Below are 22,310 nucleotides of genomic sequence, written 5' to 3'. Positions count from 1 at the left end.
TGTCGAACAGAGGGGGACGATCATGTCCCTCGATCTGCTCGCTGTGCCCCTACTTATACATCCCAAAATGCCATTGGCCTTCTTGGCAACAAGGGTACACTGTTGACTCATATCCAGCTTCTCGTCCACTGTCACCCCTAGGTTCTTTTCTGCAGAACTGCTGCCTAGCCATTCGGTCCCTAGTCTGTAGCTGTGCATTGGGTTCTTCCGTCCTAAGTGCAGGACCCTGCACTTATCCTTATTGAACCTCATCAGATTTCTTTTGGCCCAATCCTACAATTTGTCTAGGTCCCTCTGTATCCTATCCCTGCCCTCCAGCGTATCTACCACTCCTCCCAGTTCAGTATCATCCGCAAATTTGCTGAGAGTGCAATCCACACCATCCTCCAGATCATTTATGAAGATATTGAACAAAACCGGCCCCAGAACCGACCCCGGGGCACTCCACTTGACACCGGCTGCCAACTAGACATGGAGCCATTGATCACTACCCGTTGAGCCCGACAATCTAGCCAACTTTTTACCCACCTTATAGTGCATTCATCCAGCCCGTACTTCTTTAACTTGCTGACAAGAATACTGTGGGAGACAGTATTCACTTCATCGGATGCATACCGTGGAAACTGCAGTAGACATTATATACACACAGAGACCATGAAACAATACCCCCTCCCACCCCACTGTCCTGCTGGTAATAGCTTATCTAAAGTGATCATCAAGTTGGGCCATTTCGAGCACAAATCCAGGTTTTCTCACCCTCCGCCCTCCCCACACACAAACTCACTCTCCTGCTGGTAATAGCCCATCCAAAGTGACCATTCTCTTCACAATGTGTATGATAATCAAGGTGGGCCTTTTCCTGCACAAATCCAGGTTCTCTCACCCCCCTCCAAAAACCACACACAAACTCAATCTCCTGCTGGTAATAGCTTATCCAAAGTGACCACTCTCCCTACAATGTGCATGATAATCAAGGTGGGCCATTTCCAGCATAAATCCAGGTTTTCTCACCCCCCCGCCCCATACACACACAAACTCACTCTCCTGCTGGTAATAGCTCATCCAAAGTGACCACTCTCCCTACAATGTGCATGGTAATCAAGGTGGGTCATTTCCAGCACAGATCCAGGCTTTCTCACTCCTCTCCCCCCCCCCCGGGAACACACACACACACACACACACATAAACTCACTCTCCTGCTGGCAATAGCTCATCCAAACTGACCACTCTCCAAGTTTAAATCCAAGTTTAACCAGAACGTCTGGGGGGGGGGGTAGGAAAAAGCAAGGGGAAATAGGCTACCTTGCATAATGACTTAGCCACTCCCAGTCTCTACTTAAGCCTAAATTAATAGTATCCAATTTGCAAATGAATTCCAATTCAGCAGTTTCTCGCTGGAGTCTGGATTTGAAGTTTTTTTGTTGTAAGATAGTGACCTTCATGTCGGTGATTGCGTGACCAGAGAGATTGAAGTGTTCTCCGACTGGTTTATGAATGTTATAATTCTTGACATCTGATTTGTGTCCATTTATTCTTTTACGTAGAGACTGTCCAGTTTGACCAATGTAAATGGCAGAGGGGCATTGCTGGCACATGATGGCATATTATCACATTGGTGGATGTGCAGGTGAACGAGCTTCTGATAGTGTGGCTGATGTTATTAGGCCCTGTGATGGTGTCCCCTGAATAGATATGTGGGCAGAGTTGGCAATGGGCTTTCTTAACCCTTGAGGGCTCAGCCGAGTGCTAGTTCATCATTTAGCAGTAAGGCATTCCCTCGGAAATATCCGACCCTCTTCCACCCTCTGACTTCACCACCTCAACCAAGCTTCACAATCATCATTGCTGTGTACAGCATTATACTGTTTGTTTGAAACTTATAGTGTGTGTGTGTGTGTGTGTGTGTGTGTATATGTATATGTAGATATATTAAAAAAATGTTAAACCCTTTACATATATAGTCTTTTGTCTGGTGAAAAACATTTCTCTGGAACCTAAACCCCCCCTATTTACATTAATTCTTATGGGGAAATTGGATTTGCTTAACATCATTTTGCTTAAAGTTGCATTTTTCAGGAACATAATTACAACGTTAAGTGAGGAGTTACTGTACTAAGAGGGATTTTTTATAGCTAACTGGAAGGCTGGGTGCCCATAAAAGGGAGCTACGCTCCCCCCTTTTCATGTATCACAGAGCTGGACTCTCAAATCCTTAGCATAATACTTGTAGCTTGAGGATTTCCAGAGATCAATCTTCTTGCCACGTCAGCCAACACAAAGAACAGGAAATTCTGTTCCTGGCAAGACTCAATCACCAACCTCTAGGAGACACTTTCCTCTTTGCATGTACAAAGGGTCTTTTCTATGCATATCCTCCAACTCCATTGCTCTTAAAGGCCATTATCAAGATCAGACAGGACCAAGCCAAAGTCATTCTGATTGCATCATAAGAACAGCCATATTGGGTCAGTCCAAAGATCCATCTAGCCCAGTATTCTGTCTTCCAACAGTGGCCAATGCCAGGTGCCACAGAGGGATTGAACAGAACAGGTAATCAAGTGATCCATCCCCTGTCACCCATTCCCAGCTTCTGGCAAACAGAGGCTAGAGACACCATCCCTGCCCATTCTGGCTAATAGCCATTGATGGACCTATCCTCCATGAGTTTATCTGGTTCTTTTTTGAACCCTGTTATAGTCTTGGCCTTCACAACATCCTCTGGCAAGGAGTTCCATCAACTTGACCATAACAAGTTTGGTTTCCTTACCTCATCAAATTTATCTCTCACACTCCATGGCAGCTCCCAATCAAACCTCGAGTGTTGTCTCAGGATGTGGATCAGACACTTCACCCCAATCCGAATGTCCTGCAACCTTGGTTCCTCCATGGGCTCTCAAGATTAGAGATCACATGTTCTTTGGAAGTACAAAAGATATTGTTAAATACCAGAAAGGAATCTGCTAGACATACTTTTCAGAAATAGAGAAGTGGTGCCATCTTTCTACTGTTTGTTTCCTCAATCTTGGATTACCTACTGGAATTGAAAAATTCAGGCCTTCCTAGTAGTTTCCATCAAGGTTCATTTAGCAGCAATAGCAGCTTTTCATGTGCCAGTAGAAGGTTTTTCAGTATTTGCTCATCCAGCCACAGCGAGATTCCTAAAAGGATTTATCAAACTTTTTCTGCAGATTAGAGCTCCTACATAGCTTTGGGATTTCAGCCTAGTTCTTAACTGTCTCATGAAACAACCCTTTGAGCCATTAACTACAGGCTCGCTGCTACATCTGTCTACAAAGGCTGCTTTCTTAGTGGCCATCACTTCTGCTCTAAACGTTGGGGTGGGGGTGTCTCTAATGGCAGATGCTCCCTTACCTTTTCCTTGGAGAACAAAGTAATCTTTATGACCTCATCCAAAGTTTTTACCTAACAGGTCTTCTGAATTTCATATCATCCAAACTATTCACCTTTCTTTTTTTTTCCCTTCAGCCACAGTCTACACAGTCGTCTGCTTTTAATGCACTAAATGTTAAGAGGACACTAGCCTTTTACTTGGATAGAACTAGGCCATTCAGGAGGTCCCCTAGACTCTTTGTTTCTACTGCAAATAGGTCTGAGGGAGCACCTGTCTCCACTCACAGACTTTGTAAGTGGATCTTTGGATGTATTATTGCCTTACGGATTAGCTGAGGTTACACCTCCTCTAAAAGTGACTGCACACTCTACGAGGTCACAGTCTACATCTGTAGCTCTACTCAAAGACATTCTGGTTGCTGAAATCTGCAGGGCTGCAACATGTTCCTTGATGCAAACGTTTTCCAACCACTATGCCCTAAATCATGCTGCAAGATCAGATGGGGTAGTAGGCAACACAGTTCTTTCTTCAGTGATGGACTCTGTTCTTAAACTCCCACCTTCTTAAAGGGTTATTGCTAGGGAGTCGCCTAAATTGGAGTTCCCCCAAGGACACTTCTCGAAGGAGGAGATGTTATTCACCTTGTATAGTAACTGGAGTTCTTCGATATGTGTCCCCGTGGGTGCTCCACTATCCATCCCCCCTTGCTTCGGAGCTGCCTTTGTGATAAAGAAGGAAATGAGAGCAGCTTGGCCACATAGACCTATATAGCCTCGATGCAGGACACAAGGATGTGTAGGACATGTGTGGGCAGAACAGCCACTGCTACCAAAAATTTCCAACCGAAGGTACAGGGACGAATGTGCCTCTAAAGTGGAGCACCACAGAGGCACACACTTCTCAAAGAACTCCAGTTACTGCCCAAGGTGAGTAACCTCTCCTGCTGCATGAGGGATAGGCAGTAGAGAGGCTGCATGGAAGGGAAACCTGAGCCTTCTCAGTGCCCTACAGCACTGCTGTGCAGCAGTTCTCTGCAAGGCAATGCAGCGGTCCTGCTGGGATGGGCAGTGAATCTATAGACTTCACAGATCCACTGATCAGAGCACTATTTAGTGGGCACAGAACAAGCAGCAGCTGCTCTTATAACCCAGACATTGCTGTAGTGGCCACATAGTGGCGGCTCTGAAACCTAGCTCCAGGTTAGGGTGACAATTCTTCCCCACGTCCCTGTGTAAAGCCCATTCACTCAAGCTTTGAAGAGGGAGCAAAAATTTAACCCAGACAATTACACACTGGTTTAAACTATTTACAGGTGTATTTGTGTAAACAGTTACAAGAGGTCCCTCATCTCCCATCCTTTGCATGAGCATATGGAGTAAAAGAGTTTTTCTAACACCAATGGATATTTTCTATGTTCTTAATTTTCATTTGTACTTGTATGTGAGTGCACAGTAGCTATTTTACACAGGCAGATTGAAATCAGCATTCCACAAATCCAGTTCACAAACTCTATTCCATGTAAATGCAGTCTATAGAGTAAGCTTGTCCATATACCAGATTTGTCATTTACCTTACTTGTTTGTTCAGTTGGTTATCATTTCCCAGATTAATAGTTCTCCTTTTATTCATTCAGTGGACTACTTAGCATAAGAGAGGGGAGTAGGGGAAAAAGGATTAAAACAGGAGGTATGGAACAGAATACAGTAGAACCTCAGTTATGAATACCAAAGTTACAAACTGACTGGTCAACCACGCACCTCATTTGGAACTGGAAGTATGCAATCGGGTAGCAGGAGAGACAACAACAAAAAAGTAAATACAGTACAGTACTGTGATAAACGTAAACTACTTAAACTTTTTTTTTTAAATAAAAGAAGATTTGACAAAGTAAGGAAACGGTTTCTGTGCTTGTTCCATTTAAATTGAGATGGTTAAACACAGCATTTTTCTTCTGCATAGTAAAATTTCAAAGCTGTATTAAGTCAAAGAACCACCATAATGTTTTGTTCAGAGTTACGAACATTTCAGATTTACAAACAACCTCCTTTCCTGAGGTGTTCATAACTCTGAGGTTCTACCGTACAGATATCTTCTTGTAGATCCACCTCCCCTCCAAACCTCTTTGTCAAGGGGAAATGAAAGAAACAATTATCCTAAAATTGCTCCCCATGTAGCTAACTGTCTTTTAGCAGTGCTTTGTGACCTTTTAGCCATTTCCTGTTCTCACTTGGTGTAATGTAGGAGATTCTAGCTTAGCAATAGAGCTTTTCACTTTTTCATTTATAGCCTTTCCAGTTATCCGTCAACTGAAAAATACTTTTCATATCTAAAAAATACAAATTTCTTTATTTTACTGCTCTGATCCTCAAACTCACAGATTTTGAAGAATTCTCCTGAGGAGAGGGACTGCCACTTAAAGGCTTCCTGTCTCTCCACTAGTGCCGAGCCAAACCCCCAGCAGCCTTCTAGGAGTTCCCTCAACCAAAGATGTTATTTAACCAGAACCCTGAAGGGGATTTTCAAATGGTGGAGGGGGACACAATGTAACTTACCTAGACTCTGGTGGGATGGAGAATCAGGTGGAACTGGAACCCTAAAGAGAACCCATGGAAGGGTCTCTATAGAGTTGGATGAAATGTGGCACATACCACAGAGGTGATAGTTCCCTTTCCAGCCTGCCTAAACCCAAATCAGCTTGTACAGGTTCCCCCTCTGAATAAGGAACAGAGTTGGTGGTGTGTGGGGAGTATAACATTTTTATTTATTTTTTTATATTCATACACATACACACACATTATATGAGCTGATATAAGCTTTTTTTTTCAAAAGTGCTGAGTATGTTCGGTACTTAGCTGTTTTGAAGAACTGGCCCCAATTCTGGGAAATCTGTCCCATAAAGATGAAACCATATTGCTCTTTTTATAAAACTATATTACAGCTATTTCATGCTGACTTTGACTTTTAGATATACCTTTTTTTTTCCCCTAGTGGATTACATTAGCCTCTTGTTCAACAAAGATAAGACATTAAGCCAGGTATGGTAGTGCAGTAAACCAGGTAAGGTTTGCATTGGTTGATCGTAACTGCAGTACTGATGCAACAGTATTCCCACTGATATCAGTCTATATTTTTTAATTTCCTATTTCTTTGCCATTTTTCTGTCTGAACATGTAAAGTCTTGATGTCACAGCTCATTAGTAAAAAGTTGGCACGCTATATCTCCCCTAGTTAGTTTCTTAGCTTTAAAATTGCTTTCCATATTAATATGCAATAACATTTAGCTCATACTATGACCCTGTTGATACTTCCATTGGGTGACATTGGTGGCCCCAGCACCAATGTGGATCTCATTAAAGTCAGTTAGGCGCCACATGGGCACAAAGGGCTGTCTTCGTGGATCTAGTTGAAGATTAAAGGGCCTAAAGTTGCAATTGTTTACTTGAGCCGCTTCCTTAATCCTCCAGGAAAATTCTCATTAACTTCCACTTACTTACTAGTTCCCATTTGTCCATATCACAGATCCAACATAGAGGTAGGCTTGGTTCCAGATGGTTGTCAATTTCTGCCCAAAAGAAGAAATCCAGGACCCGAGTAAGACTAAATCTGGTCTTGCTGAAGGGATTTGTGCGAAGGCTTGTGCAGTTTTGTTAGTCTAATGCTCACAAGCATTCTATTGAAGTCAATGGAGCTGAGCCAGTTTAAACCAGCTGAGGATCTGATCCTCCATTTTGTTCTGAAACCAAGCTTATGATACACTATATAAAAACCCATACAAACTTTCACCATATTGAGTTCCTAATCCCATATTTCCTTCCTCTTAGGTATCTACCTGTTTCTATAGTAATGATCCATATACAGAATGGTACAGTTGCTTACCCCGTAGATTTCATGGTGGAAAGACACTTTCTAGACGAGTAGTGACATTTCTTGTTGACTATCAGCAGAACACTGGAATAAGTCTTATAAATGTTCAGGTACAGTATGGAACCGCAGGCATAATTTCTGCCTCTTAACACATCTGAACTTTAATTTATAATTTAAATTAAATTGCCCATCCTTCCATGCCATTCTGTTGTTCTGTCCAAGACCATGGCTTTTGGATAAAGGATGCCAAACTGTATCGGTGATTATTAGAGGAGGGGAACTGAAACTTAGGAGATCTGAGTTCTGTCCCTGACTCTTTCACGGGTTTGCTTTTTGGGCAAGTCACTTCACCTTTCTATGCATTAGTTTCCCCATCTGTAAAATGAGGATAATAAAAATTTTATTAATCTACAGTGACATTCTCCCCTGTGCAGAAGTCCAGGGCAAGGCCTGTGTTGGATCGAAGTGGTGAATTGGCTTGGTGTTGGACTTCTGCACAAGGATGAACTTCACCTTAGTGTTTTGCAGGCCCTTTTTGAAATCCTTGCATGGAATGTGCTATAGAAGTGTGTAGTAGTAAAGGTATATTTCTCCTTTATTTCTGTATATAAAATGGGTCCTTCTTTAGGTGTGTTGCACTGAAAAAGGTTATCTGTGCAAATGGCTCTTCATGAGCAACTATATTTTGATGAGGAAAATCTAACATTTTATTGCAGTTTCCAGGGTGTCTTGTAGCACAGCTGGAAACCCAGCTCTCCTGGTTCCTAGTACTCTGCTTTATTCACAACCACTTTTCCCCCTCTTCAGAACTTAAGTTTTAATCTTTTCTAAATGCGACAAAAGCCTTTCCCTTCAATTACAAGAAATTAGGGAATGTTTCTTTTTGACCAGTCAATGAAAAGCAAAAATTTGTGCGCAGTTACACAATAATGTGCAGGTTTTCCTCTCTAAATTCTGTGTATTACTGTGTATGACATAAATTTATAACTATTTAAATGTGCTATAGATTCTTTCTCTTATGATATTCTGTATGCTAGTGTTTTAATGACTGTGCAAAAATTGTACATGTCTATAGTTAATATTTTTTTCTCTTTAGAGTAAAGCAGTGGTCTCAGTGTACAAGATAACAGACCACAAATTGAACAGACAAACAAAATTTCCAGTATTTTGGTTTCCAGACCCTACGTTTTTGCCTTTTGGAATGTTTTTTCATCCAGGAAGTCACTTTCTCTATGTTTATGGAAGCCAGGTGTGTATTTATGGGAATATATATGGAAGTGAAGTATAATTTTAATGGTGATTTTTAGGAATGAAAGATCCAGTTCTGTTCCCCTTGAGGAAATTTTGTAAAACTCCTATCGACTGCAGCAGAAGCAAGATCAAAATGAGAAACTGTCATGCATTTTCTAGCTGTGGGAAGAAATAACTTTTCTCACAGGGCCTCATTCTGTAGACCTTGGTGCCACTGAACAGTGTCTGTGAATGGTCTCATTTAAATCACGTGTGACTTTGTGGAGTGAGGTACTGCTCATCTTAAGTAAGGATAGGCCTTTAATTGGGGCGGGAGGGAGGAAATACTCAAGTAGTGAGTTAGTTAATTATGAACAAATTTTAGTTACAGGGAAACCTTGTAATGCCAGATAGGGGTTATTTTCTAAAAACATCAAGTTGTAGATATTGAGACAGCTTGGTATTTCTGTAATACTTATGTATGCATGCAATAAAATGTATTGCATTTTTATAACTGTGAGGCTGGGGTGTTTACTTTGATTATTTCCAGCAAATGTTAATTTGAAAAAGATTCTGTCTCTATAATACTCTATGAACAAGCTGTGAATGCAGATAGCAGTTTAACAGTCACAACTGTTTCTTTTCCATAGGTCTGGTTTTCTGAGGATGGAGGCAACACTTTTATGTTGTTAATCACTCTGGAGAATGAAATAGTTATAAAAACAAATACATGTGTTTATAGTCACTCAATTGCATTTGTGACAGACAAGGGAAGCATCTTCTTTGCTAAGGCAGGTGAGGAATTCAGAATTAGTTCTGCAGTGGTCAGGAACTGACCCAGGGCAGCTGCTTTGCTAACCATGCTCCAGAAAAAACAATTAAAGCTATTTTTTGTTACATTATTTTACGGTACATTGGCTGATGGGATTCAAGAAATCTTTTAAACTGCTACAAAAAATAATGTATTCAATTCATATCTTCTGTTAAGTTTTGAATGAACTGTCATTTGGTTGGAAAACTTGTGTTACTAACATTAACATACACATCTAAAACTGCAAAGCAGATAATCTGATTGGGCTGAGCATCAATAATGGTATGCTCTACACTATGATAGAAGTCAGTGGGAGTTTTGTCATTGACTTAACTCATTGCAGGACTGAGCCTTGGGGCTTTGAGCCTGCAATGAGTATGTATGCATGGATCCCTTGACCCAGGCAGAGCCTCTTTGACGATAATGGACACAAGGGCCTATCTCAGTGCTCAGTGCAGGATCAGGACCTTAAATAGTATGTGCCTTAGGAGATAATCATTCAATTACATTTGTTTGTGATTTTGCTCTAAACAGTTTTTATTTATTAACTTACCATAAGCTTGTTTCTTCAAAGATTTTTGAAACCAGAGGCTTCATCCTGAGCCATCACAGCTCCCTCAGAAGCCAGCAGCACCCTTCAGCCCTATTGCAATAAACCTAAACTCACTACGCTACCAAGTTTTGCTTGTGCAGGTGACCTATTTTCAACTTGTTGTCCTATGTTCTTTCTCTGTAGGTTTAGAAAGATATACCAAGCTTACGACATCAGCACACAATGTTTTCAATTTGTACTACGACCACTTGGGGTCTTTAAATATAATTTCTCTGAATGAATCAGTCTCTGATAGTCTGGAAATAAGACTGCTTGATGTTATCACTCTAATGCAGGTTAGTTGTATAACCAAATTATCAAACTGTTGTAGAATACTTTTAAAACCACTCCTCCCTCCCAGTGCACAAAGTTCAAGGAAACTGGGTTTCATATGAGGAGGTGGATGGACAACTGCAAGGATGCTGTGCAGCGCCTGTTTGAGTATTTCTCGTCCGCAACCTGGAATAAGTCACAGACCTTTCTTACTTTTACGCTGAGCACAACTGAGTGTGGGTATAGTAGTCCATCTCTCCATTCCATCTCAAACAGCATCGTCTGACCATCCTGTGGGTTCAGCACAAGTTTGCACAGGCATTTCCCCACCAGCAGATGGTGCAATGCTGTGCTTGAATAGAGCAGAGGGTTTTGAGTGTGCCCTTCACACACAAGTGGATTTCACCTTAAATGGAAGAGAGCTGAATCACCCAGTGCTGCTCACACATAGAGCAGGTGCTGGTAAATTGCATTTCTTTCTATATAGTATCTTTCACGCAAATTATTTCTCAATGCTTTGCAGAATTTGAGTTTAAATAGTAACATTTTACTTAAGTGAGCAGAGCAATTCCCATGCATATGGTGAGACAGAATAATGTACTGAATAATACCAAAAGAAGAGAAGGTATGAAGGTAAGAACTATGAGGAAATGAGCTTTCTTTCACAGTAATAGAGAGAAGTACATGATGCGGGAATAAGAAGCAGGAGGTTGAGTGGAGTTTAGTCACTCATAGGTAAAATCTGATCAGTCTATGGGCCTAAGCGACATGGCTAACCTAAAAAAATAATCACATTTCAATTATAAATATTGCAGGAAATGTGACCCTGGTCCATAGGTGCTAATAATGATGCAGTAAGAATTTGGCATAATACCTGTTAAATCAAATGGGCAACAAGTAATTGTCCAATAATATAGTCTTTGTACTTACTGGGTTTTTTTCTTACTATTTAAAAACAATCAGTGAACTCAAAAGAAATACCTTTGTTGCCATTTAAAAACATTTGCAGACAGTTATACATCTCAGATGCTGCAGTTTTCCCTTTACTTAGCAAAGGAAATGACTGCTGTACCTCAAATACCACTCTCTTAAGCTTGGTTACTGTTGCCTTTTTAATGGGGTAGTATCTATTTTTAGAAAGTCCTGTAGGTGTTAGAAAATATTTGTAACATTTTATGTGGGGAGAAAAAACAGATTTTAAATGTGCTTATTTTACTAATTTGTCTTTAATCGGTTTTCAAGGCATCAGCACAATTTTCTATTTTACATTGTTTAGGCAAAGAATAAAAAGAAAAAGGATAATCACCAACATTTTCCCTTCATTCTAGGAGGATGACATAGGTTTTGATGGCCCATTGTCTCCACAATACATCACTGAACAGCAAATGGTATTTTTTGAACATATCCCATTGAATGGAAAATCAAGAAATATTCGAAAGGCAAGATTTTCTGATCTGCACAAAGGCAAAGTGTTACAATATTGGTAAATAGATTAACTCTTGATATATTATTAGTATCAAAGAGCATTCAATATTTTCATGTTTTAATCATTTAAAAGGGCATTGCTAAATACTTTTTTTCATAGTTTGTATTTTATTAAAATGTCTTAAATATCATTTTAGGAACGTGTAAACATTAGGCAAAGAGTTGCCCTCAATCATACTTTGCAAACCTACTGGCTTTAATAGGGTTACCTGGGTATAACCAAGGGCAGGTTTTAGCTGAATATAGATTTTTCTGTCAATTTTTACTTTTTCCATTCTGCAAAGGATGGGTCCAGTCTTGGTGTACTGCAAGCAAAGCTTGCACTGAAGTCTAATAGATGCTCAGTGGCCTTTGGAAAGCCTTTCTTTGCCAGATGGCTAACAGCAAACATTGGAAATTTGACCCACTTGCCCTCTGATTGTCCAATGAAGCAACGATGGCAGCAAACAGTCTAGGTAAAATAGCAGAGTCATGAAGGAAGTGGTGTTTACTAGGAGACGAGTAAGTCCAGTGGGAGTTCAATGGTAGTTTTATTTGATTTAGGACTGTAGTATCTAGCCCTTACATTTGTGTGTGTGTCTCTTAATGGAGCTTGGATTTATTGCAGCTTTTTATTTACTTCCTTCTTGTGTACACTAACATCATGTGTTAAATCAGCCCAACACTGGTGTGAGGGGTTTTTAGAGATAGTTGAGACCACATAAAGCTTCATTTTGGTCTAGTTCCTGTATTGCTTCTGGTTATTTTTGGTTTTAAATTTTGTAAATGAATGTAATGCTCATGAAAATGTCCTAATACTGCTCTGCCAGTTTACATCAGTTCTGCTTCTTCAGCCCAGTGCCTCATTTCCACAGTAGCAGACAGTCATAACCTAATTCTGTGTTGACTTTGTGTTGTATATAAATGTCTACTAGAGCATTCAATATCATTAGAGACAGTTTCTCTGTCTAATGAGCTAAATCTTACCTTCTGATTGCTGTGTGAAGTACATTGTGGCAGTACTAATGAACACCTGACACTAATGAACCACCTGACACAAACCGCCACCAGTACAACTCTTTGCTTGTCTCAGCAGACAGGCAAAGGGCTGCATAGGTAAAGAAACAAATCAACTGTGTCAATCAGCAGTTATATTTTAAATATGCTTTGAGCTCTGCAGCAAACCAAGCTTCCCCACTCTACCCTTGCCAGCAGTCACCTGTCTTTCTTCAGAAATAACAGTAGAAATCATCAGTACAGCCTCTTTCACTCTTCTTTCCCTTTGCATCTGGATTGATTTTTTTCAGCTGCAGCTTTCTGATGCACCAAGAATTTACTTCAAGCTTTGTCTACATTATGGAATTGTTATAAAAAAATTCCTACCATTTCTAAGACCAGTTCAGCTGCAGTAGTGCTGGGACCACGGGGAACCTTAGTGTAGCTGTTTCTCTGGCTCTGGCAGCATTTTTAGCACCATGTGTGTTAAAACAACATGGTGATTGAAAACAGCTACCATCGTAAGAGAGCCTCTGCACTAAGTCCTCCAGAGGCAGGAACATAGTAGAAGAGGAACAGTGGCAGTGACTGCTTTTGTAGTCCATGGGCTGGAATATCAACTTCAGAGGGGTTGCACTGGAGCTCCACAGCCTGCCTGCAGGTTAGGAAGTGAATTCTATCTCTGCAACTCGCACCCAACATTGTACACAGTCCAACTGTTCTGGCTTTGTGCTGGAAACAGACATGGGTAATTTCTACTCTAATAGACCTGACTAGCACCCCAGTTCATGAAAGCATATCCATTCAGGAATGGTGGTTAAACATATGCTTAACTGTCTAAACTTATGCTTAAATCCTATTGAAGTCAATTCGATTTATGTATGTGCTTAAGTAGGATTGTGAATAGGGTTGGACTTAAGCATGTGTACATTCTTTAATTAGCAAATTGTCTAATGTCATAACAAATGTATGCTTCCTGCCCATGTAGGCCATTCGGATCAGCTACAATAGTCAATGTTTTCCATCATGGATATCCTCCACAATATTTATCCTCTGTCGTCGTAGACATTCTGAGGAGGTTTCCCTTTGAATCTGAAGGTAGAAGCCCTTTTGTAGGTAATTCTTTACGTGTACTGAAGGCGCCAGACATCACCAAAGTTAAGCTTCAGCTTGTTCCTGAACGTAAGTTACAGATACTATTGATTCTGTACAGTAATGAGGTCCTTTTTTTGGAAGATAACCTGTTATATATGACCTTTTACAAAAAGAAATCACCCATTCTAGCTGTCTGAATGTACACTATATTTAACCTGCAGATAAAGGAATTCATATTTCAGTGGGGTTAGTTCTCCAAAAGTGTAAAACTGAATTTCTTTTCTATTTCTTCATGGCTAGATATCTCAAATTCTTCTCTGAGTCCTTGTCTTTGCTTTGACAGGCAAGCAAGTCCTGGGCACCAGCAAAGTGGTCAGTTCTTAAGAGTTATTCAGTATTGGCTAAATCAATGATTCCACTACCAGTACCAGCTACCTCTTTTCATGTAGGATTAATATAGAAGTGCCTTCTCCTCAATTGACACCAGCACCAGATAGATTTATTCTACCCCAGGATCTCCAGAGGAATTGAAATCCCTTCTTTTGTCAGGAGACATGCACCTGTCAATATGAGTCACAAGACTGTCATCAAAACCAACTGAATCTTCAGTACTGACCATAGCTTAGACTTTACCACAAATTACTCCGCCTTCTACTGCATGCCCCACTTTTGAATTTGATGTCTCTTATCAGATTCACAACACAGAGATGAGAACACACTACCTTATTTTCCTAGGAGTCCCTTCCTAGACTATCAGTCAGAAAGGGTGTCTTGGGTGTCCAGGCAGGATAGGGATGAACAATTCCACCCACAGCAAATGCCCTCATGTCAGTCTCCATGGTTCTATAGTACAGGACATTCTAACAGCAGAAAACCTTCTACAAGGGAAATGAAAGAGGTTCTACATTTGGTCTGCTTCCTTTTGAGTCACAGCTATCTCATGTTTTAGATTACTTATTCCTAAAAAATGGGGGGCTGTCACTGAGTTAAATTAGAGTGCATTTGGCAGCTATTAGCAGCTTCCCCTCCATTAGATGGTTTCTTGATTTTTTTTTTTTCCCCTCGCACAAAGACATAGGTTTATCAAGTGGTTACTGAAACTTTTTTTTCCTATTAAGGTAAATTACCTGTACTTTGGGATCATAATTTGGTCCTTCTAGCACTTGAGTCCCCTGTTTAAGCTTTAGCAAGACGTTCTTTCCTACATTTGCAGTGAAGACATCTTTCCTAGTAGCTACTATGTCAGCTAAGACTAAATAGTATCCAAATTCTAGCTTAATTAAGACATTCAATGACCAATATTTTACTCTAAATTTCATGCCAATCTTGAAGAAGCAAGATTTCACTCGTTAGAGAGTATTAGCCTTTTATTTCCAAAGACTAAAGTCCTTAAGAACCTCCCAGATGCTCTTTATTTCATTTGCAGAAAGGTTCACCTGTTTCCACTCAGAGTATTGAACTTGGTTTCAGGGTGAATAAGAACATGTTATAAAATCATGACATTAGACCCCTCCCCACCCAGACTATTCTTAGAGCTCACTCCACTAGACTTGGGTCTACATCTGTAGCCTTGTTGAAAAGTATCTCTGTTATAGATATTTGTAAAGAGGTTATTTGGGGCTCTATTCATACCTTCTCGAGGCAGTAGGCTAGAAGTCTAGAGACTTCTGGATTGGAATCCTCTTTTGGCAGTGCAGTACTTCATTTGTACTAGACAGGATGCTGAACACCCTCTCCATAATTAGTTTACTGCTTGGGTGGCACTTTCAGTGGAAAATCCATAGGGACAATTGCTCGGAGAGTTTACCTGTACAGTAACTGGTAGTCTTTAAGATGTCTTGTCCCTGTTGATGTTCTTCTACCCATCTTCCTTCACCTCTGCTTCAGAGTCCCTAGCTTATGCTGGGTACTGTGATGGAGTGGTGATTGGTCCTGCCACACTGCCCTTTATACCCTTGGAATGGAGCACAATGATAACTAGGATGCATGTGTGGACCAAACAGTTAGTTATTCCTGGCAAAAATCTCCGACCACAGGCATACTGGGTGCATGCACATCTGAAGCAGAACACCTATAGAGACAAAGCATCTTGAAGAACTCCAGTTGCTGTACAGGTAAATAACATCTCCTTTCTTTTCCAAAATCTGAAATGTCTGAATATCAGACAGGTGACGATTTCAAATTGCATTACTCTATTCTCTGCCCCAAAATTCCATACATTAATGTTCTCTAATAGTGGTATTTCTAGTTAATAGGATTAAAAAAATAATTTATAACTTGCTAGTTATCAACTTTTAAATTCCATCTGCCTTCTCTGATAACTTACTTCATTACTTACATATCTGCCTTCCATAGAAAAGTTGGGGGACATTATATGGGTTTATTATTACTTAACATTTATAGTGTGGTAGCACCTAAAAGCAACAACCTCACTGAGCTACTTTCTGCAAGGCTCTGTGTAAATACAAAATAAATGATAGTCCCTGCCCCAAAGAGCTTACTGTTTAGGGCCAAATCCTTTAACTTGGAGAATTCAGGACCTGTGTAGCAAGGAAGGGTGGAAACATCTAGAGGAGGGGGAGCAGGAGCAGCTCTGAGAATGGGAAATGTAAGACCCAGCCTCTAATTTGGAAGAAAATGACTCTCCTTTCGCTGACCACAAAGGTGCCATTCCAGATGGTGCCAGCAATTGGTGCAGAGGAGGAGAGGTCCATAGAGAAGTGAGCATCATGGGTTTTCTCATTCACAGTACCAAAGTAAGAGCCATCCGGGGTACATGAGGCTGGCATGGTACCGTGCTCTGTAATGATCCTGCTAGTTCTCCTGTGTCCACCAGCACCAATAGCACTGGCTCTTGTACTGCTGGCAATGTTGGCACCGACAGGATCAGGAGATCCCTGGCAACCACAAATGCCTCCGGCATGGCCGGTACTGAGATAGTGTCAGAGTGTGGTGCCACGGATGTGGAAGGAGTTCCTTCTGGCTTCGGACTTGATGGCACCCCCGTAGGCACCAGAATCAATGGTTCCATCTTCTGCGGTATCAAAGCAGAGGAGTACTTAGACTGCACTCTACTCTTATCCCCATGCTTAGTAGACCTTAGTGCCAACAATCTCCCCTGCTTCTTATGCCTCTTCTTAGGCTCTGGTGATGGTGAACGCTGTTAGGACTCAGATATGGTATGCACATGTGCATCACTCAAGAGGAACAAAAGTATATATACCCATTATTTAACAATGAAATCAGAACTGTATTTTAACAAAATTTGAGACAATTTTCTCTTCCTTCATTGTTAATTATTGGTAAGAAATATTCATATGTAATGCTTATATTACATAGTGTCCAAAGGCCCCATAGTACTAGATGATATACAAACACATATGAAGATATATAAACCCTGAAGATCTAAGGAGACAAGTGACATATAAAGAGTGGAGGAAGAGAGTGTTACAAGCACAAACGTGCTGAGAATTGTGAGTTGTTTGCAGACTTCCTCATTTTTCTTTCAGAGTAGCCAAATGAGCAATATTACATCCATCGTTAACATATTTTGAAAAGCCATTGTATTCTAAACCCCAATTTTCACTCCCTCTAAAGACTTCCTTTGAGTCTGTAAGTCCACATGTTTTTTTCTCAGCCTCCGGCTGAAACTGAAATTTTACAACCAGTTCAGAAGAGCTGCCCTGGAGTTATACAAGCATGAAAAAAGTGTCTGTTTTTTTTAATATAGATATATAATTTTTTAATGGAGTCTAGCTTGAACTCCACTCAAAATGGGGGTTTTTTTGTTTTGTTTTTTTAAGAAATGCCATAGACTTAGTTTTCCAAGAGGAAAAATTACTATGATATACTTAAAGAAATTTTATATACAATAAATTATAAGCAATTGAAATGGTGCCACTGAAAGAGAGTGTATTGCCACCCTTAAACTTATTCCAGAAATGGTCATTTGTATCAATACTGAAAGCTGAAAATTCACCCACCCAAAAATGCCCTTCTGTAAACCTAGGGCTGGATGCTGCCTCCTGCTGCTGTACACAAACCACCCACGGATTTCCTCAGTATCAAAACCCCATGCTGGAGTAGAATTGGTAGTGCAGTTCTTATGTCATGGTAAGAGGAGGCACACGGCATTTCACACTATCAGAGCCTATGTTTCATAAAATGTGTCACAGTTATAACTAACACAGATGTTTGAAATCCAATATGAGGTTTTATTTCTAAACTATTACTTATGAGCATTCTTTATTGAAATTACGAGCCAGATTCTGACACCATGAGTCACACTGAATAATATGTTAATTTACATATGGACATACCAGTGAAGGAATAAGGTACTGCTCAATTTGAGTAAGGTCTTGTCTACACTACGAAATTAGGTTGAATTTATAGAAGTCGGTTTTGTAGAAAGTGTTTATACAGTCGATTGTGTGTGTCTCCACACAAATGCTCTAAGTGCATGTAGTCGGCGGAGTGTGTCCACAGTACCAAGGAAACCGTCGACTTCCGGAGCGTTGCACTGTGGGTAGCTATCCCACAGTTCCCGCAGTCTCCACCGCCCATTTGAATTCTGGGTAGAAATCCCAATGCCTGATGGGGCTAAAACATTGTCGCGGGTGGTTCTGGGTACATATCGTCAGGCCCCCCTTCTCTCCCTCCCTTCCTCCATGAAAGCAAGGTCAGACAATCGTTTTGCGCCTTTTTTCTTGAGTTATCTGTGCAGACGCCATACCACGGCAAGCATGGAGCCCACTCAGCTAACCGTCACCGTAGGTCTCCTGGGTGCTGGCAGATGTGGTACTGCATTGCTACACAGCAGCAGTTTATTGCCTTTTGGCAGCAGACAGTGCAGTATGACTGGTAGCCGTCGTCGACGTAGTCCTGGGTGCTCTTTTAACCAACCTCAATGAGGTCGGGCGCCTGGGCAAACATGGGAGTGACTCAGCCAGGTCATTTCCCTTTTAAGTTTCGTCTCATGGCGATTCAGTCCTACTGGCAGTGCACTGTCTTTTAATCTGAAGCCAGCAGAAGACAATGGCCAGCAGTCATACTGCACCGTCTTCTGCCGAGCACCCAGGAGATAACGATGGCTAGCGGTCGTACTGCACAGTCTGCTGCCAGCAAGATGTATAAAGATAGATTAAGTGGATCAAAACAAGAAATAGACCAGATTTGTTTTGTATTCATTTTCTCCTCCCTCCTTCTGTGAAATCAACGGCCTGCTAAACCCAGTTTTGAGTTCTATCCTTGAGGTTTTGAGTTCTATCCTTGAGGGGGCCATTCTGTTTCTTGCAAAGCCACCCCCTCTGTTGATTTTAATACCCTATAAGCCAACCCTGTAAGCCATGTTGTCAGTCACCCCTCCCTCCATCAGAGCAATGGCAAACAATCGTTCCGCACCCTTTTCCCTGGATTGCCCAAGCAGGAGTAGATGCAATAGCACAGCAAGCATGGAGCCCGTTCAGCTCACCGCAGCAGTTATGACCATTGCAAACACCTCGCACATTATCGTGCAGTGTATGCAGAACCAGCACCTGAAAAACCAGGCGAGGAGGCGACGGCAGCATGGTGATGAGGACATGAACGCACTTTTCTCTAAAACTGCGTTCCCCCGCAATTTGGAGATCATGGTGTTAATGGGGCAGGCTCATGCCATGGAACGCCAATTCTGGGCCCGGGAAACAAGCACAGGGTGGTGGGACCACATAGTGTTGCAGGTCTGGGATGATTCCCAGTGGCTCCAAAACTTTTGCATGTGTAAGGGCACTTTCATGGAACTTTGTGACTTGCTTTCCCCTGCCCTGAAGCACAAGAATACCAAGATGAGAGAGCAGCCCTCACAGTTTTCACAAGTGAGTGGCAATAGCCCTGTTCAAGCTTGCAACGCCAGACAGCTACCAGTCAATCGGGAATCAATTTGGAGTGGGCAAATCTACTGTGGGGGTTGCTGTGATGCAAGTAGCCAACGCAATTATTGAGCTGCTGCTATCAAAGGTAGTGACTCTGGGAAATGTGCAGGCCATAGAGGATGGCTTTGCTGCAATGGGATTCCCTAACTGTGGTGGGGCCATAGACGGAACCCATATCCCTATCTTGGCACCGGAGCACCAAGCCGCCGAGTACATAAACCGCAAGGGGTACTCTCCAATAGTGCTGCAAGCACTGATGGATCACAAGGGACGTTTCACCAACATCAACGTGCAATGGCCGGGAAAGGTTCATGACGCTCACATCTTCAGGAACTCTGGTCTGTTTAAATGGCTGCAGGAAGGGATTTACTTCCCAAACCAGAAAATAACTGTTGGGGATGTTGAAATGCCTATAGTTATCCTTGGGGACCCAGCCTAACCCTTAATGCTCTGGCTCATGAAGCCGTACACAGGCACCCTGGACAGTAGTCAGGAGCTGTTCAACTGTAGGCTGAGCAAGTGCAGAATGGTGGTAGAGTGTGCATTTGGATGTTTAAAGGGTTGCTGGTGCAGTTTCCTGACTCAGTTAGACCTCAGTGAAACCAATATTCCCATTGTTATTGCTGCTTGCTGTGTGCTCCACAATCTCTGTGAGAATAAGGGGGAGACATTTATGGCGGGATGGGAGGTTGATGCAAATCGCCTGGCCGCTGAATACGTGCAGCCAGACACCAGGGCGGTTAGAAGAGCATAGCAGGAAGCGGTGCGCATCAAAGAAGCTTTGAAAATCAGTTTCATGACTGGCCAGGATACTGTGAGACACTTCTGTTTGTTTCTCCTTGATGAAAACCCGCCCCTTTGGTTGCCTCTAAATTCCCTGTAAGCCACCCCCCTTTGATCACAGCTTGCTTGCAAAGGAAATAAAGTCACTATCATTTAAAAAACATGTATTCTTTATTAATTGCTTATAAAAATAGAGAGATAACTCACAAGGTAGCCTGGGTGGGGTGTGGGAGGAGGGTAGGAGGGAAGGAAAAGGCCACTTTAAAACGTGTTGAATGCCAGCCTTCTGTTGCTTGGGCTGTCCCCTGCGGTGGAGTGGTTGGGTGCCTGGAGCCTCCCACCCCGCGTTCTTGGGTGTCTGGGTGAGGAGGCTATGGAACTTGGGGAGGAGGGAGGGCAGTTAAGCAGGGGCTGCAGCAGCAGTCTGTGATCCTGCTGCCATTCATGAACGTCCACCAGACGCCGGAGTATGTCCGTTTGATCCCACAGTAGCCCCAGCATTTCCTCATGCCTCCTCTGATCTTCCTGCTGCCACCTCTCCTCACGTTCATCGACCACCATCCTGTACTCTGCTATTGTGTCCCTCCACACAGCTCTGTCAGTGCCGGACAACTGCGTGAGCTCAGAGAATATGTCATCGCGCGTGCGTTTTTTTTCGTTGCCTTATCTGGGATAGGCTTTGGGACAGAGGAGGGAGGCTTGAAACATTTGCAGCTACTGGAGGAAAAAAGGGAGTGAAGTATTTAAAAAGATACATTTTACAGAACAATGGCTATACTCTTTCACGGTGAACAACGCTATTCACATTACATAGCACATGTGATTTTGATACAAGGTCGCATTTTGCATCTTATATTGAGTGCCTGCGGCTTTGCTGTTAGAGATCCCACATGCAGGGCTGGGCAACAGAATTCGGCTTACAGGCGGCCGTGGTAAGCCATAGTCTTTCGGCTTCTGCAACCTTCATAACAGCAGCCCCCTCCTTTCCCATACCAAGCAAAGCCCGTTGAGTTGGCCATTTAGTGCTGCAGTTTTCCTGTTAACGTGCAGCAGCAGAAACCAAACTAACTCCCTTGCCCCATCCAATTCTCTGGGATGATTGCTTTTCCCCTTCCCCCACCACCTGGCTGGTATCGGGGAAGATTCCTGCTAGCCAAACGTGAACAGCTCAGCACCAATGGCCCCCCATCCCACCGCGTGGCTAACTACGTGGAGGATTTCTTTTCAGCCACAGGCAAACAGCCCAGTAGGAATGGGCACCTCTGAATGTCCCCTTAATCAAATTCCCCTATTTCAACCAGGTTACCATGAACGATATCACTCTCCTGAGGATAACACAGAGAGATAAAGAATGGATGTTGCTTGAATGCTAGCAAACACCGGGACCATACGCTGCCAGGCTTTGTCATGCAATGATACCAGATTACTTGTTACTAGCATGGCGTGATAAAGTGTCCTACCATGAAGGACGGAATAAGGCTGCTTTCCCCAGAAACCTTCTGCAAAGGCTTTCAGAGTACCTCCAGGAGAGCTTCATGGAGATGTCCCTGGAGGATTTCTGCTCCATCCCCAGACACGTTAACAGACTTTCCAGTAGCAGTACTGGCCATGAATGCATCCCAAGTCCTCAGGGCTACTTAATCATTAAAAAACGCTTGCTTTTATAACATGTATTATATTTAAAAAGGTAAACTCACCAGAGGTCCCTTCTCCGGCTTTGTTGGGTTGGGAGAGCATTTCAGTCAGGGTGATAAAAAGATCCTGGCTGTCGGAGAGAACGGTGTGCTGTGTGCTCTCCCCAAGCTTGTCCTCCTCCTCCTCATCTTCCCCATCTGCAAAATCATCAGCCATGGTGGAGAGTACCCCATCATCGGAGTCCACAGACAGGAGTGGAGTAATGGTGGCAGCCCCCCCTGGAATTGCATGCAGCTCAGCGTAGAA

The 22,310-nt window shown here is 42.2% G+C and overlaps 1 protein-coding gene across 1 annotated transcript in view; it reads left to right on the top strand.

The window, feature by feature from the left end:
* The window catches only part of CATSPERB (catsper channel auxiliary subunit beta), a 101,605-nt gene that overhangs the window by 34,401 nt on the left and 44,894 nt on the right, over positions 1-22,310 (top strand). Inside the window, exons 11-17 of the mRNA XM_073350352.1 lie at positions 6,341-6,387; positions 7,174-7,326; positions 8,313-8,465; positions 9,097-9,241; positions 9,994-10,145; positions 11,451-11,605; positions 13,571-13,764. Of these exons, the coding sequence (XP_073206453.1) occupies positions 6,341-6,387; positions 7,174-7,326; positions 8,313-8,465; positions 9,097-9,241; positions 9,994-10,145; positions 11,451-11,605; positions 13,571-13,764 (999 nt within the window). The remainder of the gene's footprint in view (positions 1-6,340; positions 6,388-7,173; positions 7,327-8,312; positions 8,466-9,096; positions 9,242-9,993; positions 10,146-11,450; positions 11,606-13,570; positions 13,765-22,310) is intronic.

This window comes from Lepidochelys kempii, chromosome 6 (genome assembly GCF_965140285.1).
Source record: "Lepidochelys kempii isolate rLepKem1 chromosome 6, rLepKem1.hap1, whole genome shotgun sequence".
NCBI lineage: Eukaryota > Metazoa > Chordata > Testudines > Cheloniidae > Lepidochelys > Lepidochelys kempii.
The sequence above is the reverse complement of the archived record's forward strand: the minus strand, read 5'-3'. Positions and strand labels throughout refer to the sequence as shown.